Source organism: Canis lupus, chromosome 25, assembly GCF_048164855.1.
Source record: "Canis lupus baileyi chromosome 25, mCanLup2.hap1, whole genome shotgun sequence".
NCBI lineage: Eukaryota > Metazoa > Chordata > Mammalia > Carnivora > Canidae > Canis > Canis lupus.
In genome coordinates, this window is record NC_132862.1 from 22,828,512 (window position 1) to 22,843,755 (window position 15,244).

A 15,244-nucleotide genomic window follows, 5' to 3' on the forward strand; every position below is an offset into this window, starting at 1 on the left:
TTAAATTAATCCTATCAAATACAAATTTGGTTTTAAAATTTAACATAATTATTTATCTTCAGTGATTTTCCTTTTATGATTTTAATGGTGACTGCTTCATTGCTTGAGATTTTCAAACTTGTAAGCAATGGCTTTTGACATGATTCCATCTAAAGATGGATTGTTTTAAGGGAGAAGGATTATTCCATTATGTATCAATACGTGTCCTGATTTTAAAGCTACTGTTTTACATTTTATTAGGGTAGTATCTTGGTAAATGCATTATTGGTCCCCTTTTTTAATAAACTAAGTTGTCATTAAGTCAGATTTCTTTCTTAAGTCCAATTATTTCACCTCTAGACACAGGAAGTTGATAAAGTTCAATGCATTTTTCTAATAGTTTTGTTTCATAGGGCATTCAGAGCTAAAAAGTACATCTAGTTATCCTGTTATCCTTTTATTTAAGATTTCATTTATTCATGAGAGACCAGAGAGAGGCAGAGATATAGGCAGAGGGAGAAGCAGGCTCACCAAGGTGAGCCTGATACAGGACTCGATCCCAGGACCCCAGGATCACGACCTGAGCCAAAGGCATATGCTCAACCACTAAGCCACCCAGGTGCCCCTTATCCTGTTATCCTGAAGAATATAAGAAGAAAAGTGATAGCATGGGCTGTATTTACTGAAATCAGACTGTCAAAAACCTGCAAGCCAGTGAGGCAGGAATGGGCATGACTCAAATGTAAATAATGGGCGTGAAATCTCGTAGCCCCCGATGTAACCATGCTATCCAGCCTTGTGGAGGCCGTGGCCCCTAGAGGTTTGACTTTGAGCAGGCATAGGTTTAGTAGCCCCTTTTGTGAAGGCATAGACTTGCTTTAATTTATGTTCCTGTAATGACTTGCTTTAATTTATGGCAAAATGTTTCTGAGTTCCAATTCCCTGCCAGAAGGGTTAGGTAAGGAGGCCAATCATTCCCCCTATAGATTCTCAGAATCTGGAAGAGTTAGGATTCTTTACATTTTTGCCACTATTTTAGGCACCCCTAACTTCTCTTTGATTCCTCAACTCAGCCTGAAGACTGGCATATATGCCAGTTGGGCCCTAAAATAAGTTGGCAGGCAAGAAACAACCTATCGTTGGCTCGTTCATTTTTATTTGAATTCAGAATAGAAAAGAGTCTTTGGCATAAGGAGCCAGCATACATGATCAGGTTATCATAGTGCCACTCCTTATCTCAGTGGAATTGCCTTGACAGAGTAGAATTGCTGAGTGTCTTACTGTTGCTGTATACATGGATATCCTCAAATTATGTTGCATGTGGTTTTCTTTCGTAGACTATACACATTCCAACTATGGAGAATGGTCCTAAGCTTGCAGGTCGGATCTTGGACAAATTGACTGATATTCAGGTAAGGGCTTCTTTCTTTTAAAATGTCATCTTATTTCACTTAGGGCTCAAAGCCAAATCATATTTCAGTGGAGAGAAGAAAAGTAAGTAGTAAACTCTGCCATTTGGGTTTAACAAATTAAATTTGTAGAATAAAGCACAGAAGAAAACTTACCTGTGGTTCCAACACTGAAACATAACCATTGTTAATTGTTGATGTCTCAACTTTCATTATTTTGTGTATATATACTTCTGGATTGTTTTTCTAATGAAATAGGGTCATACATGATTTTGTTACCTGCCTTTTTTTTTTTTAACCTAGTAAATCATTTGCTTTTTCATATCATTGCTAGTCATTGAACATACCAAAGGGAAGCTGAGTTTCATACTGAAATGTGAAATAAAGTTTGATAGTTTGGGTGATAGCTGACGGTGCCAGGTCATTAAGCAAAAAAAGTTGGTCAGCAAAGCAGCAGGCCCCTCCAGAGTGACTGAAGTCCAAGGATGATGGTAAAAATGGAATTTCTGGAAGATTTGCTCAGCAACATTTATGCAAAATTAATAATATTAAAAGGTAAGAATGATTGTGGTTTTTGAATCAATCAATCTTCAGTAAAGGCTTTCTGTGAAGGAATCTTCCATTAACAAAATAAAGGAGTTTCTTAATATTAGAAGACATAATTTACTGTTTTCTACTTCTGTACACTGAAACAATTTGGAAGAAATTAAATAAAAATTTAATTTGATTAAATGAAAAATATTTGGATGTTTTAATTTTTTATAGCTGAATAAATCTGATGAAAGTAATAAATTATTAGTGTTTTGCTCAAATAAAAAAACATACATAGAATAAAAATATATTACTGGCTAGATAATGAAAGCCTTTCTCCAAAACAGAGGTTGAAAGATTTTTAAGAGGGAAGATAGTTGGCGTTATGGTGATAAGAAAAAAAAATCACTTTGGAAAATTTTCCTGAACAAGTTGTACAGAAGAGACTGTTTTCATTCTATTGAAGTTAATACAGGAAACAAGAGATTTCAGAGTTAACCTCTCAGAGATTATATGAAATAGGAAAATTTACACTTAATTTGATTTGGTTGTAAAGGATTAAAGAAAAGAGAAAGAAGTCAACTAGGCTTCAGGGGACATCAAGCTGTATTAAATTTGAATTGGAAGAAAGATCTAAGAAGAGGTATTTGATAGACATAATCATGAAGCTTTTTGCTAAGGCAGGCAAAAGCAGAAATAAATGTGTGTCATCCCCATTGAGATAGTGACAAAATATTTACAAAACCCTGAAATATAAGTAAAAGAGAAGCCCAAAGATATTTTTTTGGGGCAAAATGACAAGCCATTACAGAGATTGTCAGAGCATTTTGAAAGTAAGATTAGGACTGAAGTGAACGTTTTTGATTAATTCATTCAATAAATATATGTATTAAGCACAGATAGTATGCAGGAGGCTGTTCCAGGTGCTGGTGATGTAATTGTGACAAAAGGAAAAAAAAATTAGAGAAGTCAAAGCCATAGAAAGACAAATATTCAACTTCAATGTGAGACCACATGAATATGTTTAAAAATAAAAGATATATATGAAGCAAAGAATGAGAAGAAACATTTTCTTCTTACTTGTGTATATTCCCTATAGGGCCTGCCTATGGCTAACAAGGAACTAATAATTACTCTTTTTACCCTAAGTAGTAGAGTAATAATGGTAGTAACACTGAAAATTAATGATATGTTCAGAGCTCCCCAGGAACAAAGAAACAAGGGGATAGAGTCACATGATACATGAAGTAATACAATGATTCTGAATTAAACCACAAGCCAAAAGGATCAACTGGCCTCCAAATTGTTAACTAGCAAAGGACCATCCGTTCAGAATCTAAGACCACATCCTTCGTTTTCAATTATTTTACGCATGGATCCTAAAGTTTCAAAATTAGTCCCTTACAAGATGGCAAAGTGGTGCTGTCGATGAAGCTACGAGTGTCTGTTTCTTTCCATGAAAAGTAAGTGATGATTGAGGGAAAAAAAGCATAGAATTACATCATGTTTTACATTTGACGTCTTTGACGTTATATGGAAACATGGATATTTCCTACAAAGTTCTCTGGTAAATTGAAGAAGAGAGTGACAACAACCAAAAAACCCTCAAGATTCTTGCCACAGTGACCTAGGGGGGGAAATTCCTTCTTAACCACAGATTTGCTTTTCATTTAGCTTGTATATTTCCTTATATGAGTAAGAACCTCTGAGGTTAAGTATTCACTCCATTTGGCTAATTTTCCATATAATTCCATGGGTTTTAGATTGCCCTACAAATACCTCTTAGGAAGGGGGCATTTCAAATGAAGTTTCTTTTTTCTTTTCTTTTTTTTAAACAACAAATAAAAACACTTTTGTGTTACTTAACCAAACTTAAACTTGGAGAACATTAGCCATATTGCCAATGTTTCTTTTCTCTCCCATTCCTCTTTGCTAATCTGATTACTCACCATCGTATTCACCTATGTGCCTGCCATTTAGGGTCTTCTCCTTTCTCCATTATGCTCTGCTCTCTGCTGCTTCTTTCTGCCTTTCTGTACCTTCCACAGTTTGCCCACTTGAGAAGTTACTGGTTGCCCTCCAAGGCACATCTCCTTGAGGAACCTTAAAAATCTCTTTTAAACAATGTCCCTTTCCCCCAGTACAAACACATATTCATCCATTCAAATGCTAGTTCTTCCTCCAGCTTGCACAGCACCTGGAATGATCACATGTGGCCTTTATGTTTAACAAGTCACACACTTGTCTTTGTTCCAGGGTTATTTGAATGTAAGATTGTTTTATTCCTTTCTGGTAACCCCAATATTCAGTGCAAGGAGGGCCTGGGATGTTTCATGGGATGTCAGTCATGTTTCTTGCATAAATGAATTAAAAGATTGAATAGTGAATGATATACCCGCCAAATACTGGAAAATAGAAACGTGTTGCACATGTTATATTAACACGTAGGAGAGGTGGGAGGGGGAGATCTTGAGTAACATAAAATTACTTTTCAGGAAAACTTTCAGAGGACCTGGTTTTATTCTAAAGGGAAATACACATGCCAAGACTACAGTCAGGATCAGATAAAAGCTAGAATCTAGGTCTTAAATATCAGGACAGTATGTTTGTGGAACTAGCAGTGCTGCTATTGAGGTTGTAGAAAGTGGGAAGTAATGATTGTAAAACTTGAGAGGTGGAAGTCTTAAGTAGTTTAGGAAAAGGAAAGTCCAGTGAGATAGGAGTGAGATCTATATTGACTGCAGGCCACCAGATGGAATTTCTTTTAAAAATCTGTTCTCCCCACTAGTGGCTACAGCTTTGTGAGAATAAATGACCATTAATGGTTATTGCATTTTTCTTGTTTTCAGTGGAACAGCTTGATGGTTTTTAGTTACATAAGTTAAAGAGCCCCACCACTTTTCCCCGCTGATGCCCTGAATTATCCTTCTCTTTGTGCGCACACTAAGTGAACACTTCCAGATTGCCTTGATGACTCAGTCTCTTGACCAGCTTCCCAGCCCCTCCTTCTCCATGTTACAGGATTATAGAGCTTTGCAGGCCATTGAATAGGATTTAGAACAAGAATAGCAAATTGTTACCTGGTGGGCAGCCCTGATTATGTTTTTGTTGGCATCACAGAGAGTAAGTGCATGACACATCGATTGTCCTTTTATGTTGCTAAGAACTTTCTGCTGGATGTAAAAGGCATTTTAGCAAAGGCCATGTAAGGTTTTTGCCATTTGTATGATGAATGTGAAGTAACGAAACTTGTCATTAGTCATGTTTTGGTGTAGTGTTCTTCCTGGAACTCATGAAAAATGAAATTTCTGCACATCACACTGTTAGTCTTCCACATGGCCAAGAGTACCACCCCATAGGTTCAATCTGATTTGCTGTGTTGCTTCAACTTCATCTTTGATTCCAATGAACAAAGTCAAGTCAATGTGATTTAGAGTAGACCTGCCAAACGCCAAAGGTGTGAGCCTGCTGCTATGTTTGGTCATCACCCTGATAATGGGATAATGATAGCCTCGCCCATGCAGACATTCTTTCCCCGCCTTCTCTGGACACCTACTCCCGAGGAAAGAAGATAATTTCTATCTCTTCTAAAATTGGTCATCTCCACTTTTGAATTATTCTGCCTTGAAAAATTAAATCGAATTATCTATCATCCAAATGAAAAGTTTGATTGCTAACTGTCTAGGTCTAGATATTATGGATTACCTATATTATCACATCTCTTAGATGCATCTCAGAAAGCTATATTTTACATAAAAGCATAAATTACAGAATGAGAGGAATAAATCTTAATATATAATATGTGGGTTCTTAGATTGATATGGCCTGTGACTTGTCATTATAACCAAAATTGATATTTGACCATTTATAAAACTAAAACAGCTAATTGAAAGCAAATTTACTTTAACTGATGAGATTCAAGATGAAATTATGGTGGTCATGAATCACAATAATGTAGATCTGCTAAAATATCAATATGATGACACACAGTTATTAATGGCATAAGTGTCAAATGTATTAATGGGAATCCAAGTAAGAGAAATAAAACACATATTTTGATCTTAGCTTAAGTCATGTTGGCATCATACGTAAATCAAGTAGCATTTGGGGGTCACGAATCAACAGTTAATAGTGGGAAGCCACCCTCTTCAGGCAACTCTTTCTGATATGGATTCAGCAAGTCACTTACAGTCACTGTGCTTCCCTTCATTCTTCTTTTTCTGTAAACCAGAAGGTTGTAAATAGACCTGTTCTTGGCTTCCAGTATTTTTTACCAATTTGATTCTGTTCTCTGAGGTCTTTAAAGGTCTTTTCAGAGGAATGCAGAACATGGATGGTGTAACATAGGAGAAATACCATCAAACAGGCAGGAGCCCTGGGCTTGTGATTAAGAGTTATCTAGAGCCTTAATGTCCTCATATGTAAAATGAGAAGGTTGGCTTAAAAACATCATTGCTTTTCATGCTTGATTTTTAAAAAAGGTTTTATTTTTATTTATTTGAGAGAGAGCAAGAGAGGGGAGCATGAGCAGGGGAGGAGCACAGGGAGAAGGACAAGCAGACTCCCCCACTGAGCATGGAGCCTGACACAGGGTATGATTCTACGACCCTGAACTCATGACCTAAGCCGAAATCAAGAGTTGGATGCTCAGTCAACTGGATTCTGAGCCACCTGGGCACCCTCACACTTGATTTTTAAGCAGCAGAATTTTCTACAAAAGAAATCTTTCCTTGGAGTCCCAATACACAAAACCAATCAAAGTGGAATTGTTCTGAAGTAAAAATGCAGAGCCTCATCCCCTGCATTTCATTTATTTATTTTGAATGCTTTAAGTTATCTCTACAACCAACATGGGGCTTAAACTTACAACCCTGAGATCAAGAGTCATATGCTCTACTGACTGAGCCAGATGCCCCAGATCTTCTACATTTTAGATGATCATTAAAGTCCTTTCCAGGGATCCCTGGGTGGCGCAGCGGTTTAGCGCCTGCCTTTGGCCTAGGGCGCGATCCTGGAGACCCGGGATCAAATCCCATATCAGGCTCCCGGTGCATGGAGCCTGCTTCTCCCTCTGCCTGTGTCTCTGCCTCTCTCTCTCTCTCTCTGACTATCATGAATAAATAAATTAATTTTTTAAAAAAAGTTCTTTCCAATTCAGAAATTCTGATGTTTTGTGTGAATTTCAACTTGAAGTTATATTAGGACTAAAAAGCCAGTCCATGTGAAAAGGGAACATCATCTGAGTGATTTAGGCAAGCACACGGTGACAGACTTAATGGCATGCTACTCTGAGTGGTAGGGAAGATGTGTTCCAAGCCTATCTCCACACACATGACTATGTGAACATGTGGAGGGAAGTTCAGATGGTAGTCGGGAACATGTAATTTGGTGTGAGAGAGATCTTTGGCTAGAGTCTGAGCTCTACCATTTACTAATTGTCTGAGTAAGTGTTTTAATCTCCCTAATACAGTTTTCTCATCCATAAAATGAGATTGATCATGGCACCTACTATCTGAGGTTACTGCAAAGATAAGTCATAAGTCTGTAAAGCTCTTGGCACCATGGCATTAGCATGTAGTACTTTGATAAAGAGTGAGAGCTCACTTGAGCACACAGATGTGTGTTGAATGAATGAATGAATGAATGAATGAACAAATGAATCAAAACTAGCTTTTTACTTCTGACATCTGGAATATCTTTATTTCATTTAATTCAGTTTTAAGTACGAAAATTCAGATATGTGAAAGCGAATTACTTGCTGATGCAAATAATCAAATTCTGATTATGATGTAGTTCCATAACTTTTGAAGGAATAAGAAAAATTGTGATGCTAACATAACACAATGCTAATTTAGAGAACAGAGTTGCTGTTCAGAGCCTCATGGCTTGTCAATTTAATTTTTTTCCATAAACCCAACACTCTCAAGAAGGGGGCTTTTAGAGCAGTGACTCTCAAACTTAGTGTCAGAATCACCTGGAAATGCCTCCTGAAGCATGGTTGCCAGGACCTATCCCCAGAGTTTTCTGATTCAGTGAAGTCTGAGCTAGGGCTTGAGAATTTGCATTTCAAACAAGTTGCCTGGTAATGCTGATGCTCCTGGTCCAGGGGATAAACTTTATAAGCATCAACTTCTGTAGAGTACAGATGACAATAATTAAATATAACTTACTTTATTTGGAAAGCAGAAGCTAAATACAGAACAGTAATAAAAAGACATTACTTAGAGACTACACCAGCTATAAATTTGAACACAGTTATAAAATGTGTGATTCTTTCCAGGTATTTGATTGTTTCTCTCTAAATTTTTAATGTGAATATGCTTTTAATGTTCAAAACAGGAACATATCTTTTGTATAATATTAGTTGTGTTACCAAGTTTCTAAGCGATTTCTGCACTGTTAGCTTTTACACTTAAACATGTTTTCTTGCTTTTGTTGTAGTATGGAAGAGAAGAGAGCGACTGGACAATCATAGTGTCCTGAATGGAAAATACGGGATATCATCTGTGCGATTGAGACACTTGCAGCTGAATTACGATAGATTTATTTAGCTCTCTATTTTTAGTTGTGTGTGATGTAGTTTGTATTATCAGTGTTTCCAGGGTGATTTTTTTCCTCCTGCCAGAGAAAATGAATTGCAATCAAGTGGTATTTTGTAAACCTAGTAGTAGAAGCTTACTTTACCTTCTCTTGGAAAGATGATCATGTAAGCCATACAGCATAGAATATTCCTCAATAATCATAGTGCCTCCCTCAATACTTTACTCAGATACAAAAATGTTTGTTCCTTAGCATAAGTTATGTTCTGCTCCTCAACCAAATGAGTTTCTTTGTGTTTGAAAACTGATCTCAGTAAATTTAGTAGGTGACATTTCCTGTTATGTATCTTCATCTTCAGAAAATGGTTGGGTTTTGTTTTGGATTTTTATGATCAAGACTTTGAAAAGCTGATTTTCCTCTCATCACATTTGTTTTGCAACCCACACCCTAACTCCCACCCCCTACCCCTGCCGTGTCCATCTTAAGGTAAATCTCTCTCTTCTTCCTGATGTCACAGTCTGTGATGGGCTCTCCTTGTACATCAGCAAGACCTGTGCATGTTTCTACCATTGTCCTTTCTGCATTGTATTGTAATTGGCTATTTGTCAGTCTCCAATACAAGACTGAGGATCTCGTGCCTTAGAGATCTTTGTATCCCCCTACCTTGCATATAATAGATACTTATTAAATAATGAATTGAACGTTTAGCTTCTATAGAAGTGTACCACCTTTGTTTCTATATTATGAAACTTCTTAATTAGAATTTGTGGTTGATTCTGACATTGTGTACATTTACCTCATATTGTCTTTATTTTCCAGGGACTGTTAAGTCATTAGAGATACTCAAAGTCATAGCTTGTTGGAGGGATTATTTTGTATTTGAAGACTGTCTTGGAATTGAAATAACAGCTCTAGAGAGGTCATGATATCATACCAACCAAATGGAAATGACATTTGTTTAAATACAAAATAAATCCTCCTATCTAGCTTTTTGGTAGAAAGCAAAGAGGTATTCTTCGTATGTGAGGTGTTCATTTCTGTTGACTGGAGATTGGATGATCACATTGTTAGGGTACAGGGAGAGCAATTCTAGATGTTATTTTCCTCATTTAGGAGCTGTGAGTTAAAATTGAATCCTGGTTTATCTAGGGTAAAGTCAGATCTTGCTAGAAAACATTTACCCTTGGAAGGTCAACTCTCAGACATTATATTTTGGTTTCCCTCAGTTCTAATAACTTTCATCTTGCTGATCATATTTCATTCTCTTTTCAGAACAAGGAGAAGAAAAAAAACACTCTAAAAGTTTGATGTGTTAGAAAAATTTCCTTAAGGCATTTAGCAACACATAGCAAATGGGGCTTTGATTCTTTTCCCAGACTTTTGGCCATAGGGTCCTTTTAGATAGGAATGGTAAGATGGAAATTAGGGAAGTACAAGATGAAAAGGAATTGTAAAAATATCTTTTAGGGGGCTTTTAATTGGTGATCTGAAGTCTTGGAAGAGTATTCTTTTCAGGCCTCAGGTGCTTTAACTGTCCTCTACATATGTTCACCTAGTAGTATTCTAAGGATATGCATTTGCCCTGGCTAAATCCTGTGACCTCATTTTTAATATAGTGGCCTAGAAAAGACTTAAAGGTAATTCTAACTTGTCAAGTAGCACTTAATAACTAGACTCACATTTCTATGAGAAACGGAAATCATTTGTTTGCCATAAATACATTTTATACTTTGCATCTCTAAATTTAGTATGGCAACACATGTCCGTTGTAAAAGTTGGAGAACAATATGTCTTGACATTATGTCTCTATGATTTCTTTCATCAAACCTTAAGAGCATTTTAAGCCCTTTCTACCAGATGGAGTGAAAACTAAGGATATACATTTTAAAAAACTGGAGGTCTCCTAAAACAGAGAACACAATCTGCCATTCTCTTTTAAGTAATAAGACAGAAAATTGACCTTGACACTAACTTGTTAAATAGATTTAAAAGGAACATCTGCACATCTTTTTTCCTTGTGCACTATTTGTTTAATTGCAGTGGATTAATACAGCAAGAGTGACACATTATAACTAGGCAATTATCCATTCTTCAAGACTTAGTTATCCTAACACTAATTGATCATTTATGGCGCAAGATAGTCTAGCATTAGGAACATGTGAGGCTAATCTGCTCAAAAAGATCAACAAATTAATATTGTTGCTGATATTTGCATAATTGGCTGCAATTATTTAATGTTTAATTGGGTTGATCAAATGAGATTCAACAATTCACATGTGCATGAATATAAACAGAACTGGTGGCACTTAGAATGATAATGATTAACTTATTTTGCATGTTCCCTTCCTCCCACTTTTTTTCAGTTTTTACATTTCAGACCAAGTTTGTCAGCTTTTTTCTAAACACATGGGTAGAAACCAGGATTTTAAAATGAAGTGTTCAGATATAAACAAAACTTGGGCGTTTCCTAAAGATATTTGCTATTAGAAGTTGTCTTTGTTACAGTCATTTATTAAGGATTTGCATCATGATACTCCCAAAGAAGCCTCAAGTGCAGGAGTGTGCACCCTGCTGTCTAGGACTTGGCGTCTGGCAGGATGAATGCACTAATACTTGTTTTCACCTTTGCTTTCAAAAGTACAAAAGAAAAGGGAAAGAGAAATAAAACTTGTAAGGGAATCACATTTTTTTCTACTTAATACCCTCTATTCTTTTCTCAAAATATTTAAATAAATAAATAAAAAGGTCACAGATGGTAGCAGCAAGAAAGCCCAGCATAGCACCACCTATGTGACATGCAGTATCCACGCTCCTGAAGTTAAGGGAAGCCTACGTTAGACACCACAGGTTAAAACTCTTCATTGTATTGGTTTTATTGCTCAATGTAATTGTACCTAAACAAGGGATCTTGCTTTCCTCCCGTCAGCACTCTTGAACACTGGAGTCAATGAGCCTATCTTGATCAAAAGAGTTGTAGGAGGCTTTTCATTAGGGAGGTAGCATCAGCTCCACTTTAGGGAGTTTGTGTTACAGCATCAGCTGCCAGAATAAAATTCCCACTCAGGGCTCAGTCACTGGATTCTTTCTCCTTAAAAGGTTCCTTTTTAAAAGTATATTTTCAGTTTACTGGTATGATTGGAAAAATGTATTTTAAGCAGAAAATGACAACACTTGTTCACTTTATATATTCTAAAATATTTAGGGCAATCAGTATTCATGAGATGGACCAAAGCAAAGGGCTTAGAGGTTAGAGAGACATTGTAAGGATCCCCTATTTCATGTTCTGATGCTAAATGTGATCCAAGAATTTTGTCATGTGGATTTCTTCTTATGTGAATATGCAGAAACTTATAAATAGTAACGCTCACAAATAATTTTAGTGGACACTTCATAACACCTGTCACTTTGCCTTACCAAAACAATTAGGGTTTGCTCACATCTTTTCCAGATATCTCCCCCAAAAGGGGACAGAGTAGCAGCTTTTCAGTAAGCAGTAGCTATGACAAAGATCATAGAGATTATAGTTCATTTGGTCAATTAATTTGACGAATATTGAGTACCCACAAATTTATATCTAATGTAACTAGCAGTAGGGATTAGGAAGTTAGTTTTAGAAAAGACATACTCATGGAGTTTTTACTCTACTAAAATTTTTGGGTAAAACTATTCAATGCAGTTAGCTAGTAAGGAGATGACAGGCTGAACACATCTCTTATCAAGAAATCACAATGAGCATTTTCATCTCATTTTTTAAAGGAAATTTGTTCCCTCTTTCATTCCTTCCTTCTAGGGCAAAACTACTCCGTGAGGGTATTATTTAGAGGTATTCAGCCGCTATGTGGTGTGAATTCCCTCTATTCTTTTCTCAAAATATTACCATAAAAAAAAAAAAAGGTCACAGATGGTAGCAGCAAGAAAGCCCAGCATAGCACCACCTACGTGACATGCAGTGTCTGAGCTCCTGAAGTTAAGGGAAGCCTACATTAGACACCACAGGTTAAAATTCTTCATCTTATCAGTTTTATTGCTCGAGGTAATTGTACCTAAACAAGGGATCTTGCTTTCCTCACATCAGCACTCTTGGTTTATCACTTATTGCCAACCTACCTAGTATATTTATTAACTGCATTCTTTGGAGCAGTGTTAACTTGTCATGGTTCATCTAATGAAAGATCCACATTAGATTATAGCATCTTTGCTGATCTTAATCTCAAAGTCAGATATTATTGAAATAAAATGTTCCTAGGATGCATTTTTTTCTGGAAAATATCTATCATGAATTAAAGCGTTGGGAGTGTTTGCTTGAAAATGATGGATCCACCTACTCAAACTTACAGGTGGAAGACTAATAAATCAATGATTTTTCATGGTTTGAGGTTTTGCAAGGTTATTTAAAGTACTGCAAAGATATTAAGGAGGGCACATGATGTAATGACCACTGGGTACTATATAAGACTGGTGAATCACCGACCTCCACCTCTGAAACTAATACATTATGTGTTAATTAACTGAATTTAAATTTAAAAGTATTGCAAAGAGAGTCATATTCACCATTGCCAAAACATACTTTAAAAAATTCAAAGGTAGGACAAGGTGATTTTTCTCTTCAGCATACACAGTGTATGAAAAGACTTCTCATATATTAATTTGGGGGACTTAATTTTTAAAAAGTTAACAAGATATAATAGCATTTGTGGATAAATAATTCCCTGGGATCAGATATAAGTAAACATATTTGCTTTAGTGAATGATAAAAGCATGAAATTCAGTATTAGAAAAATGAAGCTGTCTTTAAAATCTGCTGGACACAATTACTGAAGTCAAGTAGACTTCTGTCTGGAGCTGTATTTTTCATGCCACTGTAGACCCTGTTAATAAGGCCTGAATCTTGGGTTGTAAGATGTTCAACTTACTCCACTGCTGGGATGATAAGAGCTGACAATAGGCTGTGGTATGAGAATGAATTGAAATGTAGTTTCATTGACAGATTTCTCTGCACATCCACTTCACAGTGGCTGGGTTCCTTGTTACCCATTATTCTTATGGGGGGAAGAAACTTTTAATTAGAGACGTCAGAAAAAAACAAGGTAGGGGAAGGAATAGAACAAATCAGACTTGGTTCTGTGTTGCCCAGAGAAGCCTTTTCCTTATTTTGTCAGGTAGTGGCATCTTCAGCTTCCACACAGGTGCCAAATACAAACAGTGCCAATTAGGAAGGGGCTAAGTGCAGTGGCCAGTTAATCAGATATTAAGACTATGCGTTGATCTTGAGATAATAATCTGATGGTCTTGTTACGTGGAAACCACTACAAATCTAGGTAAGACTTCTGTAATTGCATAGTCTGTAAGATCTATTGTGTCATCAACCATTCAAGATTTGTGAAGCTTCTTAAGGCTGAAAAAATAAGTGACAAAGGAGTAGATTGTGACTTTTGCCCTGCCCCCACCCCCACCGCAACTCGCCTTAGAAATACAATTGACCACCGTCTCCTTTTCTTTGGTGAAGGTCAACTGACTTGGAAATTCATTGAATATGGACAGTTAGTTTTTAACTAAAATCATGCTGCAGTTTCCCCAAGTTGATTTCACAGTGGTTATTAAAGTCTTTCTCAGGGCTAACAAAGGAATGCAAATAATCTGCCTCAATTTTTACTTCATTGATAACTTTTTGAAGACTGCAGGAATTCTCTCCAGTGGATGGCTGTAAGTGGATTTTGAGGTCTTAAAAATAAGCTAGCTAATCTGTACATATCTATAAATTCTGCAGATGTTTCCCTGGTGACTTCTGAGAATGAATGAGGATTCTGTAGTGGACTTGAGAAGCTAATAAACAGAGCCTAACCCACTGTGATGAAGAATTTGCACTTGGTAATGGTGGCTGAGAGAAAATAAGTAGTTTGAGGAAGTAGTTTTTAAATCAGAGTTTATAGATAAAAACAGGAGAATATCAGCTTAACTATGGAGTTTTTAGAATGTGTTCTCTTTCACCTAAATCTAATTTCAATGAAAAAGCCCAGCCCACATTGATTGTCTCAATTTTTTCTAGTTGTGTAGTAATTCTTGAAATTCTCTTTAAGAAAAATCAGATCGAGAGAAAGAAAGACTTTGTAAATAAGGCTTGGCTTTCAGGAAAAATTATTTAAAGGTTATGTTAAAGGATTTAAGCTTATTGAAAGTGTAATGGAAATGTGGAGAATAACGTGGGTAAAGGAAACTACCTCACTCTTTGAAGGTTTTGTAGAAGCACAATTAAACATCCTAAAATGGCTTTGTCACATATGAACCATCTGGTGTGAAAGAACTCTATAATTGTAGCATCTAAAGGACCTGGAATAATTGTATTTTGCTGGCAGCGGACACATTCTTTATTGTTTGCAGATTCCTCATCAAATCTTTAATTATGCACTTGTTTCTGTCATCAATAAAACAACTTAAATGAATCCTGTTTGTGTAGTCTCTTGAAATCGGCATTTGTTGGATGCATGAAATAGAATCCTTCATTACCACTTTTGTGATGTTCCAAGGCTTTTGGTCATAGGATGTAAATGTAGTGTATTTTTAAACCAAAATGACATTGAGAGTGGGAAAAGAATTGAACACACCAGAAAGACCTGGAACCATACACCTGTGTAGAATCTAAATCTGTTTTAAGACATTGGGATAGAAATAAGTGGGCTTTTAAGAATTGTCCTTTCCTCTGAGTATGGATCTGTCTTTAGTAAAACTTAGCTTTGTCTATTTTTTTTTAAGATTGTATTTATTTACTAGAGAGAAGGACTTGTGGG

General features: G+C 36.3%; 1 protein-coding gene across 3 annotated transcripts in view; it reads left to right on the forward strand.

Moving 5' to 3' along the window:
• BCAT1 (branched chain amino acid transaminase 1) overlaps positions 1-14,899 on the forward strand; it is a 107,150-nt gene extending 92,251 nt beyond the window's left edge. For all 3 annotated transcript variants that reach the window (XM_072798650.1, XM_072798649.1, XM_072798651.1), the window contains exons 10-11: positions 1,317-1,391; positions 8,361-14,899. In XM_072798650.1, the coding sequence (XP_072654751.1) occupies positions 1,317-1,391; positions 8,361-8,402 (117 nt within the window). In that variant the 3' untranslated portion in view covers positions 8,403-14,899. The remainder of the gene's footprint in view (positions 1-1,316; positions 1,392-8,360) is intronic.
• Positions 14,900-15,244: the final 345 nt, after the last annotated feature.